Source organism: Poecilia formosa, unplaced genomic scaffold (genome assembly GCF_000485575.1).
Source record: "Poecilia formosa unplaced genomic scaffold, Poecilia_formosa-5.1.2 Scaffold237, whole genome shotgun sequence".
NCBI lineage: Eukaryota > Metazoa > Chordata > Actinopteri > Cyprinodontiformes > Poeciliidae > Poecilia > Poecilia formosa.
In genome coordinates this window covers 455,799-471,428 of record NW_006800176.1, presented here as the reverse complement: position 1 = coordinate 471,428, position 15,630 = coordinate 455,799, and the positions used below count along the sequence as shown (strand labels likewise).

Below are 15,630 nucleotides of genomic sequence, written 5' to 3'. Positions count from 1 at the left end.
TTGGCTGTAGATAATAAAAAAAAATTAAAAAAAAGGTGGATCGCAGGCAGTTAGAAGTAAGAGGGGATATATGATGTTTGCATCCACGTGGGCTCATGTAGCTGTTCCAAGACGTGGAGAACTTGGCAGTTTACGACGTGTCAGGGTATAGCGTCGTGACTTGCGAGCTCCGTAGACATGCCTCACTCAAGCACACAGAAACAAATGGAAACTCACACCCACATGCGTAGAGATGCATTGAGTCGTCCACAGAAGACCAAGAGTGCAGCCAGATGCTGACAAAAAAAAGAAAGCACCGTGCAACAGAGAGACAAAGGGAGACGGAGGCAATCAAGTGGGAATGTTACGTCAAGTGTTGTCACTGAAGAAGCCCACATGTGTGTGCTGAAGCATAATCTTCCCTCTACTTCAATTGGGTTTTTAATGTGGGTGCTATTTCCATAAACCTGCCTCCTGAATCACTGCCAGCCGCTTACACTCCCCTCAGGTCGACAACTACTAATACAACGAGAGAATGCGCGCAGCAGACACATTTCCACCAATGCCTCTCTGAGACAATCACTGTTGTACACAATACAAGCACGGCAAGAGAGAGAGAGAGAGAGAGAGAGAGAGAGAGAGAGAGAGAGAGAAAGAGAGAAAAAGAAACAGAGGTGCTTTTCTTTTTCTTCCTGTGCTACAGCAAAAAGAGACTTGCTGCAGTGGCTGAGATTATGTCTTGGATGTGCTGGATTTGAAGAGCGGCGGTGAGAGGACAGAGTTTCCGAGGAGGGAGGGGGCGGATGGTGTGAAGGAAGCAGGATTTTGTCATGATGCTAAGCTGGGTGGAGTAAATCTCCAGCGGACTTGTGTAGAGAGCTGTGACACTCGCAAGCAACACCAGCTGCTGTAGGAAGAGTCACGGTGAGGCTTCAGATGGCACAGAGCGATCTCAAAATTTCACTTGGTTTAAGACGAAGCCTAATCTTTGGGGTTTAACTTTGGAACGTGATCTTAGTCACTCTTATGATAACGCGCGGGAGGAAAATGCACCAGCTCCGCCTAAAAATAGAACAAAGAAGCACACGAATAATATATTCAGGCGCTTAGTGTCGTGGGCGGCTTGTGATCACGGCAAGCTGCCACGTACACATGTTGTTTGTCTCACCTTTAAACATTACTATCTGTATCTTTACAGACCCGGCTGCTTTCTGCACACGACTAATAGAGCCAAGCAGCACACACCTGGTACACTGTCAGAGCTTTTCCTATTCTGAGGCCAAACTTATGTCAGGCACATGTGTCCCCAAGGTTCCCATCACACTTCACTGCAGGAATCTATATTACAGTTCAGTACACTTCCATTAGGCCATACTGTTCCTTTCAGCTGCTAATGTGCAACAAGGGGGACGTGGATTATGATGTCCAAGAACACCGGTGCTTCCTCCTAATAGTGCCAGGCAGCTGTGAGGTGTTTGTATGTGCAGGGGCAATAAATGCCTCCATATTGGCACCAAAGGGCACACAGATGCACGCAATGTTTGACAAGATTCAGTGGTTTTCATCCAACTCTTCATCTTGAACATTATGATCCTGATTTGTGACCACTTTGTGCCTGTCACAAAGTGATAATAAATCTGGTAATAAATAGGGGGTCTTCTTTTACAGAGAATCTGCAGACTGATTTATTAAGTATTGTGCTCTCGGTTTATTGGCAATTTTGTCATAATTTACCATCAAATAAAACACAGGTCTTAGTTTTGTTGTTGTTGTTTTTTTATCTGGCGTGGCTTAGAGTTGTTTCAATGTACATTTGTTTGGAGTCCTAAAAGAAAGATGTAAGGTAAAGTTAAGCATCGCGAAGCCAAACTAGTGAGTTTTTTTTTTTTTTTCTGGAATGCTATTCTTTTATCCCAAAGGTGAATAAGAATGTGACTACCTGGTCAAAATCATCATATACAAATGGTTTTGAGTGTTTCTACTCGGGATGTATAAAAATTATCCATCCATTCATTGCTGCCCAATGGCGTCAGGGAAAGAGACGGGGAACACTCCGGTCAGGTCCCCAGTTGATCACATGGGAAAGACAGAGGCAAACAATACAAACAACCACACACGCATACACACCATCAAGCAATCGAGTCATATGGGAAAAACGTGCAATCTCAAAGCAGAATAGCGCAAGGCCAGGATTCAAAGAAAGGACCTTCTTGCTGCAAGCTAAGAGTACTAACTTGCAACTCGCAAAAGAAATATAGAATATATGGAAAAATCATAGCTAGAAAAACTAAAACTGTAATGAATAATATGTTCTTTTAAGCAGCAGGGGGATTGCTGTTTTTCTCTTAAATCAAATAAATTAAGTGATTTTTTTGTTATATTTCACATGTTACTGTTATTACCAGGATATGATAAAAGCATGGCGCTTTTATTCAAGGTTATAATATCATCAGAAACATTCAGCAGCCCAAGCTTAATATGCATCCAGTCCCCAGTGTAAAACAGAAGTTTTACATATTAACATCATTTTCACTCTGTTGTGTGCATTTTAATGCAGGGAGATGCATTGCCCTTGGTAAATACTGCATCTAATACTGCATTATGCACAGTTTGATCACCAGCTAAGCCAGATCATTAAAGATTTTTCAGGGGCATGTCAAAAACCACAGCACCATATATATATATATATATATATATATATATATATATATATATATATATATATATATATATATATAAAATCTTAGTCAACATTATGCAGACGTTATGTCTGCGATGATAAACGTTCACCTTTCCATGCCAAATGCTTAGAGTGGGTCCAACAGTATGGCAGTCCAATTTATTTCCAATTTATTTTTAATCTTTGAAACAATTACATGGTGAGAAACTATGACAGTAGCAGTAGTTCAACCACTCAGCCATCTGAGCGTTTTGTTTTTACTGGACTAATATCGAGGATCTTCTTTGGATTTAAATCCAAACTGTGTTTCTTAGGATGATTTTTTTTTTTTTGCCGACAAGTTAAACTGTTGTTTCCAAGTGAGCGATGTTACAGAGACAAGAGAATAGAGTTGTGATGTTCAATACATGTGGTGAATGCAAACATTTTTCTCTAAGATTGAACTTCTACCTAGTAGACAAAAGTACAAATTCCCACCATTTTGACAGAAAAAAATTTGGTTTTCTGGCCAAACATTTTTTAGTGACATCAACTTCATCACAACCTTGACGTGAAACAAGTTTTTCAAACATTATGGTAGACAGTTCATATGTTTTAATACCCTTTTAACTTTTCTACATTCTGACTCATTACAATTATCAAATGATTATGCCTAAATTATATTTTGACTTTATGTGATATCCAGACACAAAGTAGTGCAAAACTAGTGAAGTGGTAGTGATATTTAACACACTTTTCACTTTTTTTTGCTCCTTTTCATTTTGAAAATCACATTTCACATTCCTTACACTGTTCCGTTTTGCTACTTTGTGTTGGTTTGTCACAAGATATTCCACATTTCCCAGTGATAATAAAGCGACATAAATCAAGCACTTTGATAATTAATGTTGAACCAGCTAAATCATTGCCTCAAATTTTGTGTTCTTCTGGAGAAAAAAAAAACAATCACCAATATTAATAAAGTAACCAGACAAAATATGTTTAGAGGATGAAAGACAGAAAAGAAAAGCTAATAATTTAATGGTGCTTTTCTGAAGGAGAAATTTGTTCTTAGTTTATTTTATTATTTTTTTTGTATAATAATTCTCTCATTTAAAACTCATGCTTTATATGCTTGTAATGAGAAATGATGCAAAAAAAGAAAAAAAAAACACAAACAAACAAAAAACAAACCAGCTCTAGAGGTTTCCACCTCCCGCTCATCAAAAACGACAGAGCAAGTCATTTATTTAACAATTCAGAAGACTAGGTTGTTATATTAAACAGTGACCATGCATGTTTGTCAGCTATTTGTGCCAGTGGTAATGCTTGTTCTGACACAGTTTTGTTTGTCATAACAATAAACTCTTTACTCCAGGATTTTGGTGGCTTTTCATGAAGTAAATTTAGATAAATTTAAATAGAGCTTGGATGAAATTCTCCTACAAGGCAGCAAAACCTAGTTTTGACAAAATGCAGAGATTTATACATTTAAAAGAAGATCTCTGAAGGTTTTCTAGTTTCCATTAATTAAATCCCAGCCTCTGGCAAAGTGCACAACAAGCAGGATTCGCAAACAAACAAGTGGCGTAACTACTTACCATCAAATAGTCGAGTAACGAGGATCAGGTCGCGACAGATTTAGGGAGCAGGAAAGCTCAAGAGGTTTGTACGTGAAGAGCTCCGAGAAGCAGCAGCGTATTTGTTTTCTTTCCATTTAAGCTCGACGTTATATTTCTTGCTTACGATAATAGTTTGTGTTGCTCCAGTGGCATTGAAAATGGGCCTAGAGGATTCTTTGGGACAACTGGCACGCAACAAAGTCGTACGCAGCAAGTGTTGCGTCTATGTGTAGCTGGAACATCAAGCACACACTGTCCCTGTTTCTGCAGACCGTTGGTGTTTGTATGTGTGAGTAAAGCTGAAGGGAACGGAACGGCAGAGCAACCTCAGCCTGACACTCGTCAATGTCTTGCTGTTACATTTCTATGACACGCTCTGTCTCAGGAAGAGCAGCGACAGTGGTGCAGAGGGAGTGGGAGGAAACTGGGAGGATGTAGCTCGGACAGGACCAAGAGGGAGAGAAGGAAGAGGCCTACTGGAGGACTAAAGAAAACTTTCCGTTTTAAAAGTTGTTCTTGGCAACTTTCCCAATCAGGGAACGCATATCCCATTGTGCACAACCAAGTACAGATCATCTTTGAATTCTTGTCCAGAGCTTTTGTTAGTCACACCTCGCAGGAGGTTATCTGAATCAGCCTATAAGTTTCATATCAGTGTGAAGAAGACTCTTGGTAGTGTGTAGAGTGCAATTTTGAAGCCTCAAGCTTGGAAATTTGGTCATTGCCTTCTTGTTTTTAAGCCAGATACGACTATATTTACTAGGTATAAATAGTGTTTTTGACAACTTATCTATTTAATTGAGGATTTAAAAAAAAAGGATTAACAGAACACTAATGAGATTTACTGAATTTATTCAGCTTGAGGCATAAACGTCTTTGGCTTACCCTCTCAAAACTGTATATCCAAATTTATCATTTAATATGGCGATTTAGCCCAGGATCATGATTCTAAAATATGATTTTTTTATTTTTTTATTATTTTCAGCCAAAATGTCCTGTTTAAATTTAGCCTATTAAGGACTTTCAAAGTCAGGCTTAGTCGGAGTACAACTTTTTAACCCGATCCTGGGTTATGGGTATAAATTTACGTTCCTTAAATGGAAAGCCATACCCACATTCTGACTGAATGGTTCAAACGGATGTTAGAGGATTATTTTCACTGCAGGGGGCCTCCTAAAGTAATGTTTCCCATCTCTGCTCCTCCGGGGCACAACGTCCTACAAACTTTAGAGGTCCTGGTCGAACACACCTGATTTAAGTTTAGGCTGTTTGAACCTTTTTTCATAAAATGTTAAGCTTATTTTTCATTTGACTCTTTGCTGCTGCAATGGGAACACTGAGTTACATACTAGTAAACAGACATTTTTAAATATCACATTTTCATTCCTTATTTAAAATGTTTAAGTTTATGATTGGGACTCGGGATTATGCAGGTGACATTTCACCCATATCGATTTGTTGTACTGTTTGGTCGTTCGTGTATGTGCGTGTGTGTGTGTGTGTGTATGGGTGTGTGCGTGTGTTTGTGCATCTCTGTTTGGCTGAGCAGAAAAATTGTAACCATGCAATTATTTTATATAAGGCATATGCACCAGTCAGGCTGTTCCAGGCCAATACCAATTTCTGTTTGTTCTTTGAGGTCTGACTCATTAATTAAATGAACAATTGTGATTTGTATTCCTGGGAATTATGTTGTGTAAAAGAGAGGGACTCTAGTCCATCCGTCGGTTTCACGTATGGACCAAAAATGGTGGGAAATGTTTGTGATATGTCCTATTATTTAACTAAATCAATCAAGTTTTAGAGTTGATCAGTGTAAATTCTCCTTATCAAAAAAATATTATATTAAGGCAATCCTGTGAACAAGTATTCATTGTCATTTAAGAGAAGTGGACACAAAAACGTGAGCTTTCTGTCTTTCAGAAATATCCTGGTTCTTTTTGATCAGGGCGAAGGTTCGCTATCTTGAATTTCTTTTAATGGTGTTAATTTATGTTTGCAAATGGTTTCTTTTTGGCATAAATTGTGATTAATAAAACAGATTCTTGTACTTTTCCTTTTTCCATCATTCCTGGGTGATGCTGAATGGATTTTTAGAAATGACAAGTCACAAAAAATGAGAAAGACAAAAGCATCATTATAATGTAGAGTATAAGACTGATTAAATATAAATCACAAATGTAAGATGTACATCTGGGAGTTAGATAAATTTACTGAATAGTAAACCTAAATGTAAAAATATATATATATAATAAAAAATCTCCTTTTTGTACAAGACTGGTTCAGAAATTAAGTTTCCTTGAACGTAGCCCAGTCCTACCGGGCAAGGAAAATTTTCATCATTTCTCTTCTTTCCTATTATTTAAATGCAGCTCAGAGAAAAAAAAAAAAAGAAAAAAAAATCAGAAAATGCCCTCTAGCCTCATGCTTGGTTAATTTGCAGGATAAATGAAACAACTTGTTTTTCAAGGAAGCTAGTGGAAATAAAGGGCTCTACATCAGTAGTTGTAGTCTCCTTCCAACTCTAAAATAGGACTTTTGGTTGCGTGTGCCAGGGTCTTTGTCTTTGGGTCTTAGGGCTTGTGGGGTTTATAGTTATCTATTGATGCAGTTTGGTACGACCCAATTGTCTTATTTCTGTCACTGTCTTTTTAAACACTGATGCAACAAATGCACACGGGCGTGCCAAAATGCACGTACAGCAAACAAAATGCAAAAATAAGATTAATGCCTCTTCACAGGGTTTTATTGAACTCTAGACTCTGAACTACAGAGCTTTCTATTTCTATACCATTCTCTGCTTTTGGTTAAAAGGTATGAGGCAGAGAAGGTTCTGATCAATGCTCGAGAATATCCCCTTGAGGAGAGACACATGGAATAGTTGAAAACTGGCCTTCAAAAGGCTAGGCTATTGATTGAAAAGCTTTCCAAAGTGTTTTTCATCTCTGGTGACTACAGAAGGATAATACCGGCTGGTGTGCAGCCGGGTGCAGATGGCACCGCTGACCACCATGGAGGGGAGAGAGGAGGAGTCAATAGAGGAGGGGGGGAAAAAAGACAAATACGTACCCCTGGCAGTGTTTTCTGTTCATGGAGGGCGTTTTGGGCCTTGATGGCAGACTCACGGGCGCAGTAGGTGAGGAATGCACAACCTGAAACAAATAAATAGAACATGGCACACAGATCAGACTAAAACAGGAGTTCGAATCGCATAAATGGGCATAGCGCTTACTAAATACACAAATTTGAATTTGTAAACTGTAATTAAAATACATATTGCAAAACACATTGTGTCACAGTCAGTCAAAATATTTGCAACCTACAAATATTCTTGGAATAAAGAAAATTTAGCATTTGTACTCTCAAGGGAAGAAGGAAACAAAAAAAAAAAAAAGCCAATTGTCAGGTGAGTCCAGCCTCCCTTTTCCCTTTGCTACGTCCTGCCCAAACCTCCTTGCAAGCCATGCCATTGTCCTCCTCATCCTGAACAGCTCTGACAGCAGAGGAGGTAAAAGAAACAAGAGAGTGGAAAAATATTCAGAGGGACAGAAATAGAAAAAGAAAGACGAAGGAGACAAGCTCAGAGACGCAGGAAAAAGGGTTGAGTGGGGGTATTGCTGACAAGAGTCGAAGGCAGGTCAGAGACAGGTAAAACTTGGAGGTGAATTTCTGAGCACAACATGTCAAGTGTGCTGCCATGTTCTCATGAGCACACAGACATGAGCACATGTGAATGTAGAGTGATACGGGGCAAGTTTGACCACAGGTCTAATGAGTAGATGGGATCGGTCAAAAAAAAGGGGGAAAGAATAGAAATGCCTGCAGAGTGAAAAATCTTTGCAAATTAATAAAATAAAGCTCAACATTTAAAACATATATTTAAAAAAAAAAAAGAAATTAATTCTCAAGCTAAGACTAATTGAAGTTAAAATAAAATTATTGACCGACAACAAATTTGGACAAAAAAGGGACATTTTTGTAAACCCGTTAAAGTTGTGATATTGTCATTATTTTATCCTTCTTTACACAAGAAACATTGCAAAAAACATTGATTTATGTCACAATGTGATGGACCCACACCTGGCATGTGTAACTTAGGTTTGTTTTATTGTCATTGCACAAAGGCACGACAGTAAAATTGGCAATGAAATGTCATCGCGTGTCCACCACAGCACACAGGAGAACAAAGGAAAAAAAATATTAACGACTGATGAGCGAAAACATCAGTACGTCAAGTTATGTTTGCTGTGACATCACTATTTCATTTCTTTTTCCAGATGCAACAGCTGCCTGTCAGTCTGGGAGATGAAATTGCAATGCACTATAATTGTTAGCTGAATTTATAAGAATTCAGCTAAGGTCAGGCCGACCTTCTGTTGGAGCCATTTCAAGCACTTGATATGCCGAAGTGAGTCAAGTAATGACCATATCTGACATGTAAAAAGCACTTGCACAAAATTCAAAGCAGGGTTCATGCGGCATTCTGCATCTTTGCTGTCATGTTTCATCAAATCTAAAGAGTCAGTGTCGTTCTGGTTTAGTCTGAGATCACACTACTATATCGGATGTGTAGAAAAATGACACTGGAGTTCATTTCAGCTGAATTTGCTTATTGGCATGTAATATGCAGTTGTATGATTCGGTCAAAAAGAGCAAAATTATGAACCCTTAAATCACTTCATATTTACTCAGATTCATTTACAAATGGAGGAAATGTGCGTTTCCAACATAAGGAATGCCATATCCAATCTAAACCAGTGCAGAGTCTAAATGTAATTATACCACACATCTGTACGCATTTAATACACTGAGAGGCAAAAGCAGAGCTGAGAAAAATAGCCGCAGAGGCAAAGAAATGTGGGAGAAAGGAGACCGAGTATTGAGGCAATCATTTTCGCCCTGACTATCTGGATAAATAGATTTGCTTGTGTTCTATTAATGAGGTTCATATGGGTCAGCATGCATCATATTTCTGCCACTCTGAAGATGGTTTATTAGCAGCCCTTGCATTCTGGATCTCATTTCATCAACCAAATGTATTCAGTGGGTGGTGATGTATTAAGTGTCTTTACACGGACAATATTCCAGTCCATTTTTCTTGCCTCATACAAGATCGCTTTTATTCATCCATGAACCATATTTCCTGTGCCTTAACAGAGCGCGGCTGTGTCTCCAGTGCAGCGCCGACGGGAACGCCTCAAAAGGTTTTGCATGTGCTCTCCAAATTTTAATATTATGTGTTAAATATGAGGTTGTGTATTTTATGAAGTGTCAGCACGCTGCTGGCTGTGAAAGGCAGGCGGTAATGGAGTTTTTTAAAGGGTCGGGACCTTTGAGGTCGCCAACTGTGACCCTGATGTCATCATCCCGGACCTCCTGTGTCCCAGCAGCCCTAACCTAATGATTTTCAATTGCCATCACCAAGTAAATCACTCAATTAACCACTGAGCTCTTCAAAGGATTGTCACTCTTCTGCATCAGCGTGCAAAAAAACAAAAAAGCTACAACGATGCTGAAAGCCGCAGTTTTGGGCTTGTTTGTTTCTTTAATCAGCAAGGGTAAAATGGAATGGCTCTATCAGGGCTCTTGGTTTTCTTCTTTCTCATTTGGTCTCTCTGGGCTTGTTGTTGTTGTTGACAAATGGTGCCCCTATCTCTGAATACGAAACAAGTATTTTGCATTACAATCAGAAAGACGATTTATTTGTTAATGTGTAATGCATAGGGCTTTGCGAATAAATTAATAACAACCACAACACTGTGAAACAAAAGAGAAACATGAACTCCATTTAAATGTGATTCTGTGCTCTTTAATGTATGGCTTAATAAGAATTTGCAGGCCACAGGCAAAAAGGCTTTAACAACTCCATAATTGGAATCCAAACACGTACAAATTGCCAGAGCTGCATTGCATACCAAATGCGGAGAGAGTGCGTGTGGGAGGGGGGTGGAAGGGTGGGCATGATGAAATTGTTTGAAACACAACAAAAAAGCCACTGTAATCAAAGCCTGCTGACACAGCACCGGGGGAAGCCTTCCCACTGTGAGGAGATGATCCTCTGCATCATCTGACAGAAACCTAGCACAGCTTTATCTCACACATTGATTTCAGCTCCAAGAAGAAGAAACTCTTTGCAATCCTTACCTCCTCTCTGCTCTCTCCACGCTTGCCTCTCATCACCTACTGCCGCTCCAGGTTTAGTACAAAAGAAATCTTCCGAATCTCACCATCTCCGCTCTACTTAATTGGCATGTAATTAAAAGAGTGTTGGCTGGGAGACTGAGCGAAGCGCTCTCCCTTCACACGCGTCGTTCCGATTGTGGCGTCTGAGCTGCACCCTTTGCCACTTTGTTCCCCTCAGAAAGCCAATTGTCACTGGCGTTTTGGATTATGACATTATATTTCAACACAGGCCCTGCGACAGACTGGCGACCTGTCCAGGGTGTACCCCGCCTCTCGCCCGGAACGTTAGCTGGAGATAGGCACCAGCACCCCTCCCGACCCCACTGAGGGACAAGGGTGTTCAGAAAATGGATGGATGGATGGATTTCAACACAGAGGGTTTAAAGTAGTAAAAGGCGGAATCCCAGATCTATTTCCTACATACGCATTGTTGTATTGTGACTTCCTATTTTTATATTTACATGTTTTAAATTGTTTCTGCTCATTGCACATTTCTTTGGTGTTTTATTCCTATAATTTATAAGGCTGCCTTTACTATACAGGTTCTTATTTCTTATGTGTTGTTATTATGTTTTCCCTTGTGAGAATCTGCATGCTTCCATTTTGCCTCTCACTTTCCAGCTATCACATCTATTCTGTTCTATTCTACTTTGTATTTGTAAACTCACTTTTTTTTTTTTACCCAGAAATGTAAACAGTGACAACATTTTTTTTTGTTGGAGTATACTATGTTATTGCATTATGGGGATAAAAAGTCTTAAAGTTGTATTTAATTGTATTATATTCTCAAAATATAGTATCTGACCTTATTTCCATCCCCGTTTTGGCCAGTTAATATAAAATATATAACAAAACCAAAAAAAAAAAGCTCATTAGTAGTCTCCTGGTAGTAGATACTGCATTACACATTAGTTACATGACCACTTATTAAAAGTAGCATAAAGTATATCACAAAATGTCTCACTGGTAGGCATAAATTTTCACCAAATCTTCATGAAATGCTCCACGTCAGGCGACGCCAGGCTATACCCAGAAAAACCAGGTACATCATGACCAAAACTGACCAGCACCGTCAAAACAGCAATTATTTTATGTTGTTTTCATCTCACTTTTTCTAAGTATTGGACATAAGTGAAAATGGCGACCATTGCCCTGAACATGACTTCATCTAAATAAAAATAACTACAATAGCAAAATTCCAGTAGAATAAGTGTATTAAAGCAAATTCCTAAGAATACTGACTTTGGATATAAAAAAAAAACATCATCAGATGATGTCTGTTTTGACAGAAGACGATAAAAAGTAAAATGTGGAATTTCCAGCCTCAAATGAAATCCAATACTTGACTCTGGTTGCATTTTCTGCACATTTTAACATGCTTTTAAACACTTTAAAGAATATTAATAACCATGATTAATTTACACAAAATAACAGCAATTTAAAAATTTTGTTTTAATATTACTTATCACAGGGTTGGAACTGATACGCTCCAGAGTTAGCTCTTTGTGGCCAGTGCAGTGATGCCCAAAAAGGCAGGGTATTATATGACTTGACTTTTTTTTTTTTTTTTTTTTTTTTTTTTTTAGCTTTATATCAACAAAAACATGCCTGGCAGGTAAAACTAATCAATAATTATTAAAATCAACTGATATGAAAAGCTCATAATGTGATATGGTTTTCAGCCATATCGCTCAACGCTAGATTGTACATTTCATACAACAAAGAGCAGATGTAAAAATTTAAATTTTTATATAATTCATCCAGTCAGTTGTGATTGTTGTCCTGTATCTATAAGCAGGTCCGAACTTGTATCAACTAAAAGTGACTCATCACCACATGGTGACTAAATTAACTCTGTTCTGCTGAATAGTCAAATATGAATGTCAATTTCAGTGGATGTAAATTCCTATTTTCGCTTCACCTTTGGCATCTTCATCTCATCCATGTTCTGTGTCGTTTTGCCCAGAGGAGCCAAGCTGCCCCAGTGTGAAAAAAACGAAGTGTTAACTTGCTCTTGCCGCGGCATTTTCTTGGCCAGAAAGTGTGGATTTAGCACAAATAGAGCCAGTCCTGGCACTGATCTCGTCTGTTAGCTCTCACATCATTTGCACTTTTAGGAAAAGGCTCTCACTTTTGGTAAATCGTTCGCTTACATCGTTAATGGTCATGTGGGACTCTGGAGAACCTTAAGTGGGAACGGAAGATGAAACACACATCGTGAGCAGTGAGACGATGTGCTGATGACCTGAGTCACTGCCAGACCTGAACACAGTTAGCTTACTGATGCAGGCTGATCACGAGGTGGGTCATCTGTTTGGTTCCAGGGAACGTTCCAGCAGATTCAATCGGTCCTTATGATCACAATATATACTGGACCTGACAAAGCACTACTTTTCAGAGTGATAAAAGACAAATAAGTTTCATTAAGCGGAGCTTGGCAGGAACTTACCACACTGCTCTCAGTCATTCTTCCAAGAACAATATTTTCTCTGTCCTGGCCAAATGGGCTTGTAATGATGGTATAATAAAATCTGTAGCCTGGCAGAGCTTGTAACTCCTAATTAAAATAGACACTAAGGAAGCCAGAAACTATCCTGTACAAACATCTGTTGATCATGAATTCAAACCCAATCTTCTATCGCCCCTTCATCAGTCAGCCCGTCCCGTTATCTGCTGCATCCAGCTTCAAAACATACTTCATTTCTCTTCCCCTTACGGGACCCACTCCCATTATCCCATCACCTTGAGCAGTAAGCTGGAGGACTATGAATCCTGCAGAGGAACCGAGAAGCATCAATGTATATCATGTGGGTAAGAAATAGTCCCCTCACCCTCCGTGGTATTCTCTCTGACCCCTGAGCGGAGGATCTCATCCATTGATTTGTTGCTACTTGCTCTCATAGAGTATACTATCCTCCTAGAATCAGTCAAACAGATCCATAAGGAGCACATCCCAAAGGAGTGACTGTGTTGGTATGACTGTATTTACAAGATCTACCATATATACATGTATATGTTTGTATGAATTGTTTGATGTCAAATAAATGCAGCAAACCTACTGTACATATATTTCAGGGTAAGAACAGATATAATATCCATCCATGTAGAGAAGTTTTCACAACTTTTCTGAATTTAGTTCATGGTTCTGAGGTTGTATAATTCTGTCCAGGCACAATTTGCATAAATCAACCATTAAAAAATTCTTTCAAAAGTTGATATGTGCCAACTTGTTTCTGATAAGAAAATAGTATTACCAAGCAGCTGATGCAGGCGATGACATATCTCACTGGACATTTCCCCATCCTCAAGTCAACTAAACCGTCTTTTAATACGTGATCGCAGGAGTCTTCCACCCGTCTGCAGCTTTACACTATTAAAGCGATTGCCCGATCTATAGAGGCATCCAACGAACTGCATCCCGGATGAGCAGGCTAATTGACACTGTTAATGGATGGAGTTTCTTGTGGCTGTAAATAATGTGTAGGTTCACACTTACTGCCTCCCGCTGTGTTACTTCTGGGAGGTCAACAAGAGTTTACCTGCCAAGTGCCGTCTCTCCAAGCCGTTGTTCCTCCCTCCCTCCCTCCAAGGCTGGCCCCAGCCAAGGGATTTACAGAAATCAATAAAAGTTTCTCTAAGCCGTTGCCTCATTCAAAGTCAGAAAACTACATCTCCCCGTCTTTATGAACTGGAAGGACCACTCACAAAAACAAACAAAAATACAAGTAGGAAATAGTAGGAATCTTTCTTTGCTCGGTTATGGCTGTTTACCATATGCCATCCATTGTATTACATAACACAGCGCAAGAATATGTCAAACTGTTGTAACATCCTTGCGTAATGTCTCTGATTTGCATATTAGACATAATATGCCAAATGATTCCTTCCCTCTTGCTAGAGGTGAAAGACAGTGCAGCCTTTGAGACATATCAATAGATCTTAGACAAGCTACAATCATAGATGACTGGCAGCTGCAAAATGACTGCAGACTAAGAGAAGGATCAGGTTCTAAGCCCCTTTGATTTTACAAATTGAAAGTTACCTTAAAAGACACAGCTTCAAAGGCCCAGAAGGTGCATGGATGGACTGGTTGCAAGAGGAGTACGGAGGGAAGGCATATGTCTTTTCTCCTCATCTATCAGTAGTATGTCTAACCTACTTATGTGTTTATAATAGCTATCATGAGAATGGACTGCTGGAACAAAAAGAGCTTTGTCTCAGTCGTTTAAATTGATGAAAGATGCCTTTATTTGTTCATCTGTTCTTAATTTTCTTTCTCTTTATTGCCTATATTCTCAAACTGTGGCACAAGTACAACTGGTGGTATATGTAGGGCCAAATGAAATCCATTTTATTTTATCATCACTTTCATCGTTTTTATTTGTCTGAATTCCACTTTGTCCCTTCCACTTATATTTACTAACCCAAAAGGTGTGTAATTATGGAGTGAATAAAAACGATTTAGCAAATCAATAGCCAGAGATCTACGTTTACTGTAACGTAGATCTCTGCTGTGGCTCAGCAGAGCATCGAATGAAGCAATGTCTCCTTCCTCTCCTGTCTTAACTAGTGGCTATGTCAGGCCTTCTTTTTTTAAAGCACTAACTATTTAGTTAGTATTACCAAACCAAAGTAAGGCAGGTTAGGTATAAACAACCCCTGCAGGGAAGGGAGAGGAAAAAGCTAAATCTACTCATATCTAGTTATTGCTACGCCAGCCGTCATATGCAGAACGCATTGCCCTGTCAGTCACAACCCAAGGGGGTTGTGTGCTTATATTAAAATCTTCAGATTAAAGCCTAAAGCTGTCTCCTTTAATGAACAACCATCCTTTAAAATCCGTCTTCTTTTTCCCAAGCAATATGTAAAACAACATGCTGTACTCCTGCATAGTGATATGTTTACCAAAAATGTATACTGTCCAACGTTCCTGTCTTTTTATTTATTTATCTCATGTCACCACTGGAGCTGAAGAAGACTAATGATTACCTCTAATGGTGTGACTAACAAGCAGGCACCAGGGCGTTAATTGCATCGACTTAAATTTCCTACAAACCACATTTAGCCCAGAGGACACCAGAAATACTGTTCTCCTAATGAAGATGTGACGACAGACAGACAGACAGACAGACAGATAGACAGATAGATAGATAGATAGATAGATAGATAGATAGATAGATAGATAGA

General features: G+C 39.1%; 1 protein-coding gene across 13 annotated transcripts in view; it reads right to left on the bottom strand.

Annotated features, from left to right (window-relative positions):
* celf5a (cugbp, Elav-like family member 5a) overlaps positions 1-15,630 on the bottom strand; it is a 239,129-nt gene that overhangs the window by 213,789 nt on the left and 9,710 nt on the right. For all 13 annotated transcript variants that reach the window (XM_016680248.1, XM_016680249.1, XM_007569181.2 and 10 more), the window contains exon 2: positions 7,330-7,412. In XM_016680248.1, the coding sequence (XP_016535734.1) occupies positions 7,330-7,412 (83 nt within the window). The remainder of the gene's footprint in view (positions 1-7,329; positions 7,413-15,630) is intronic.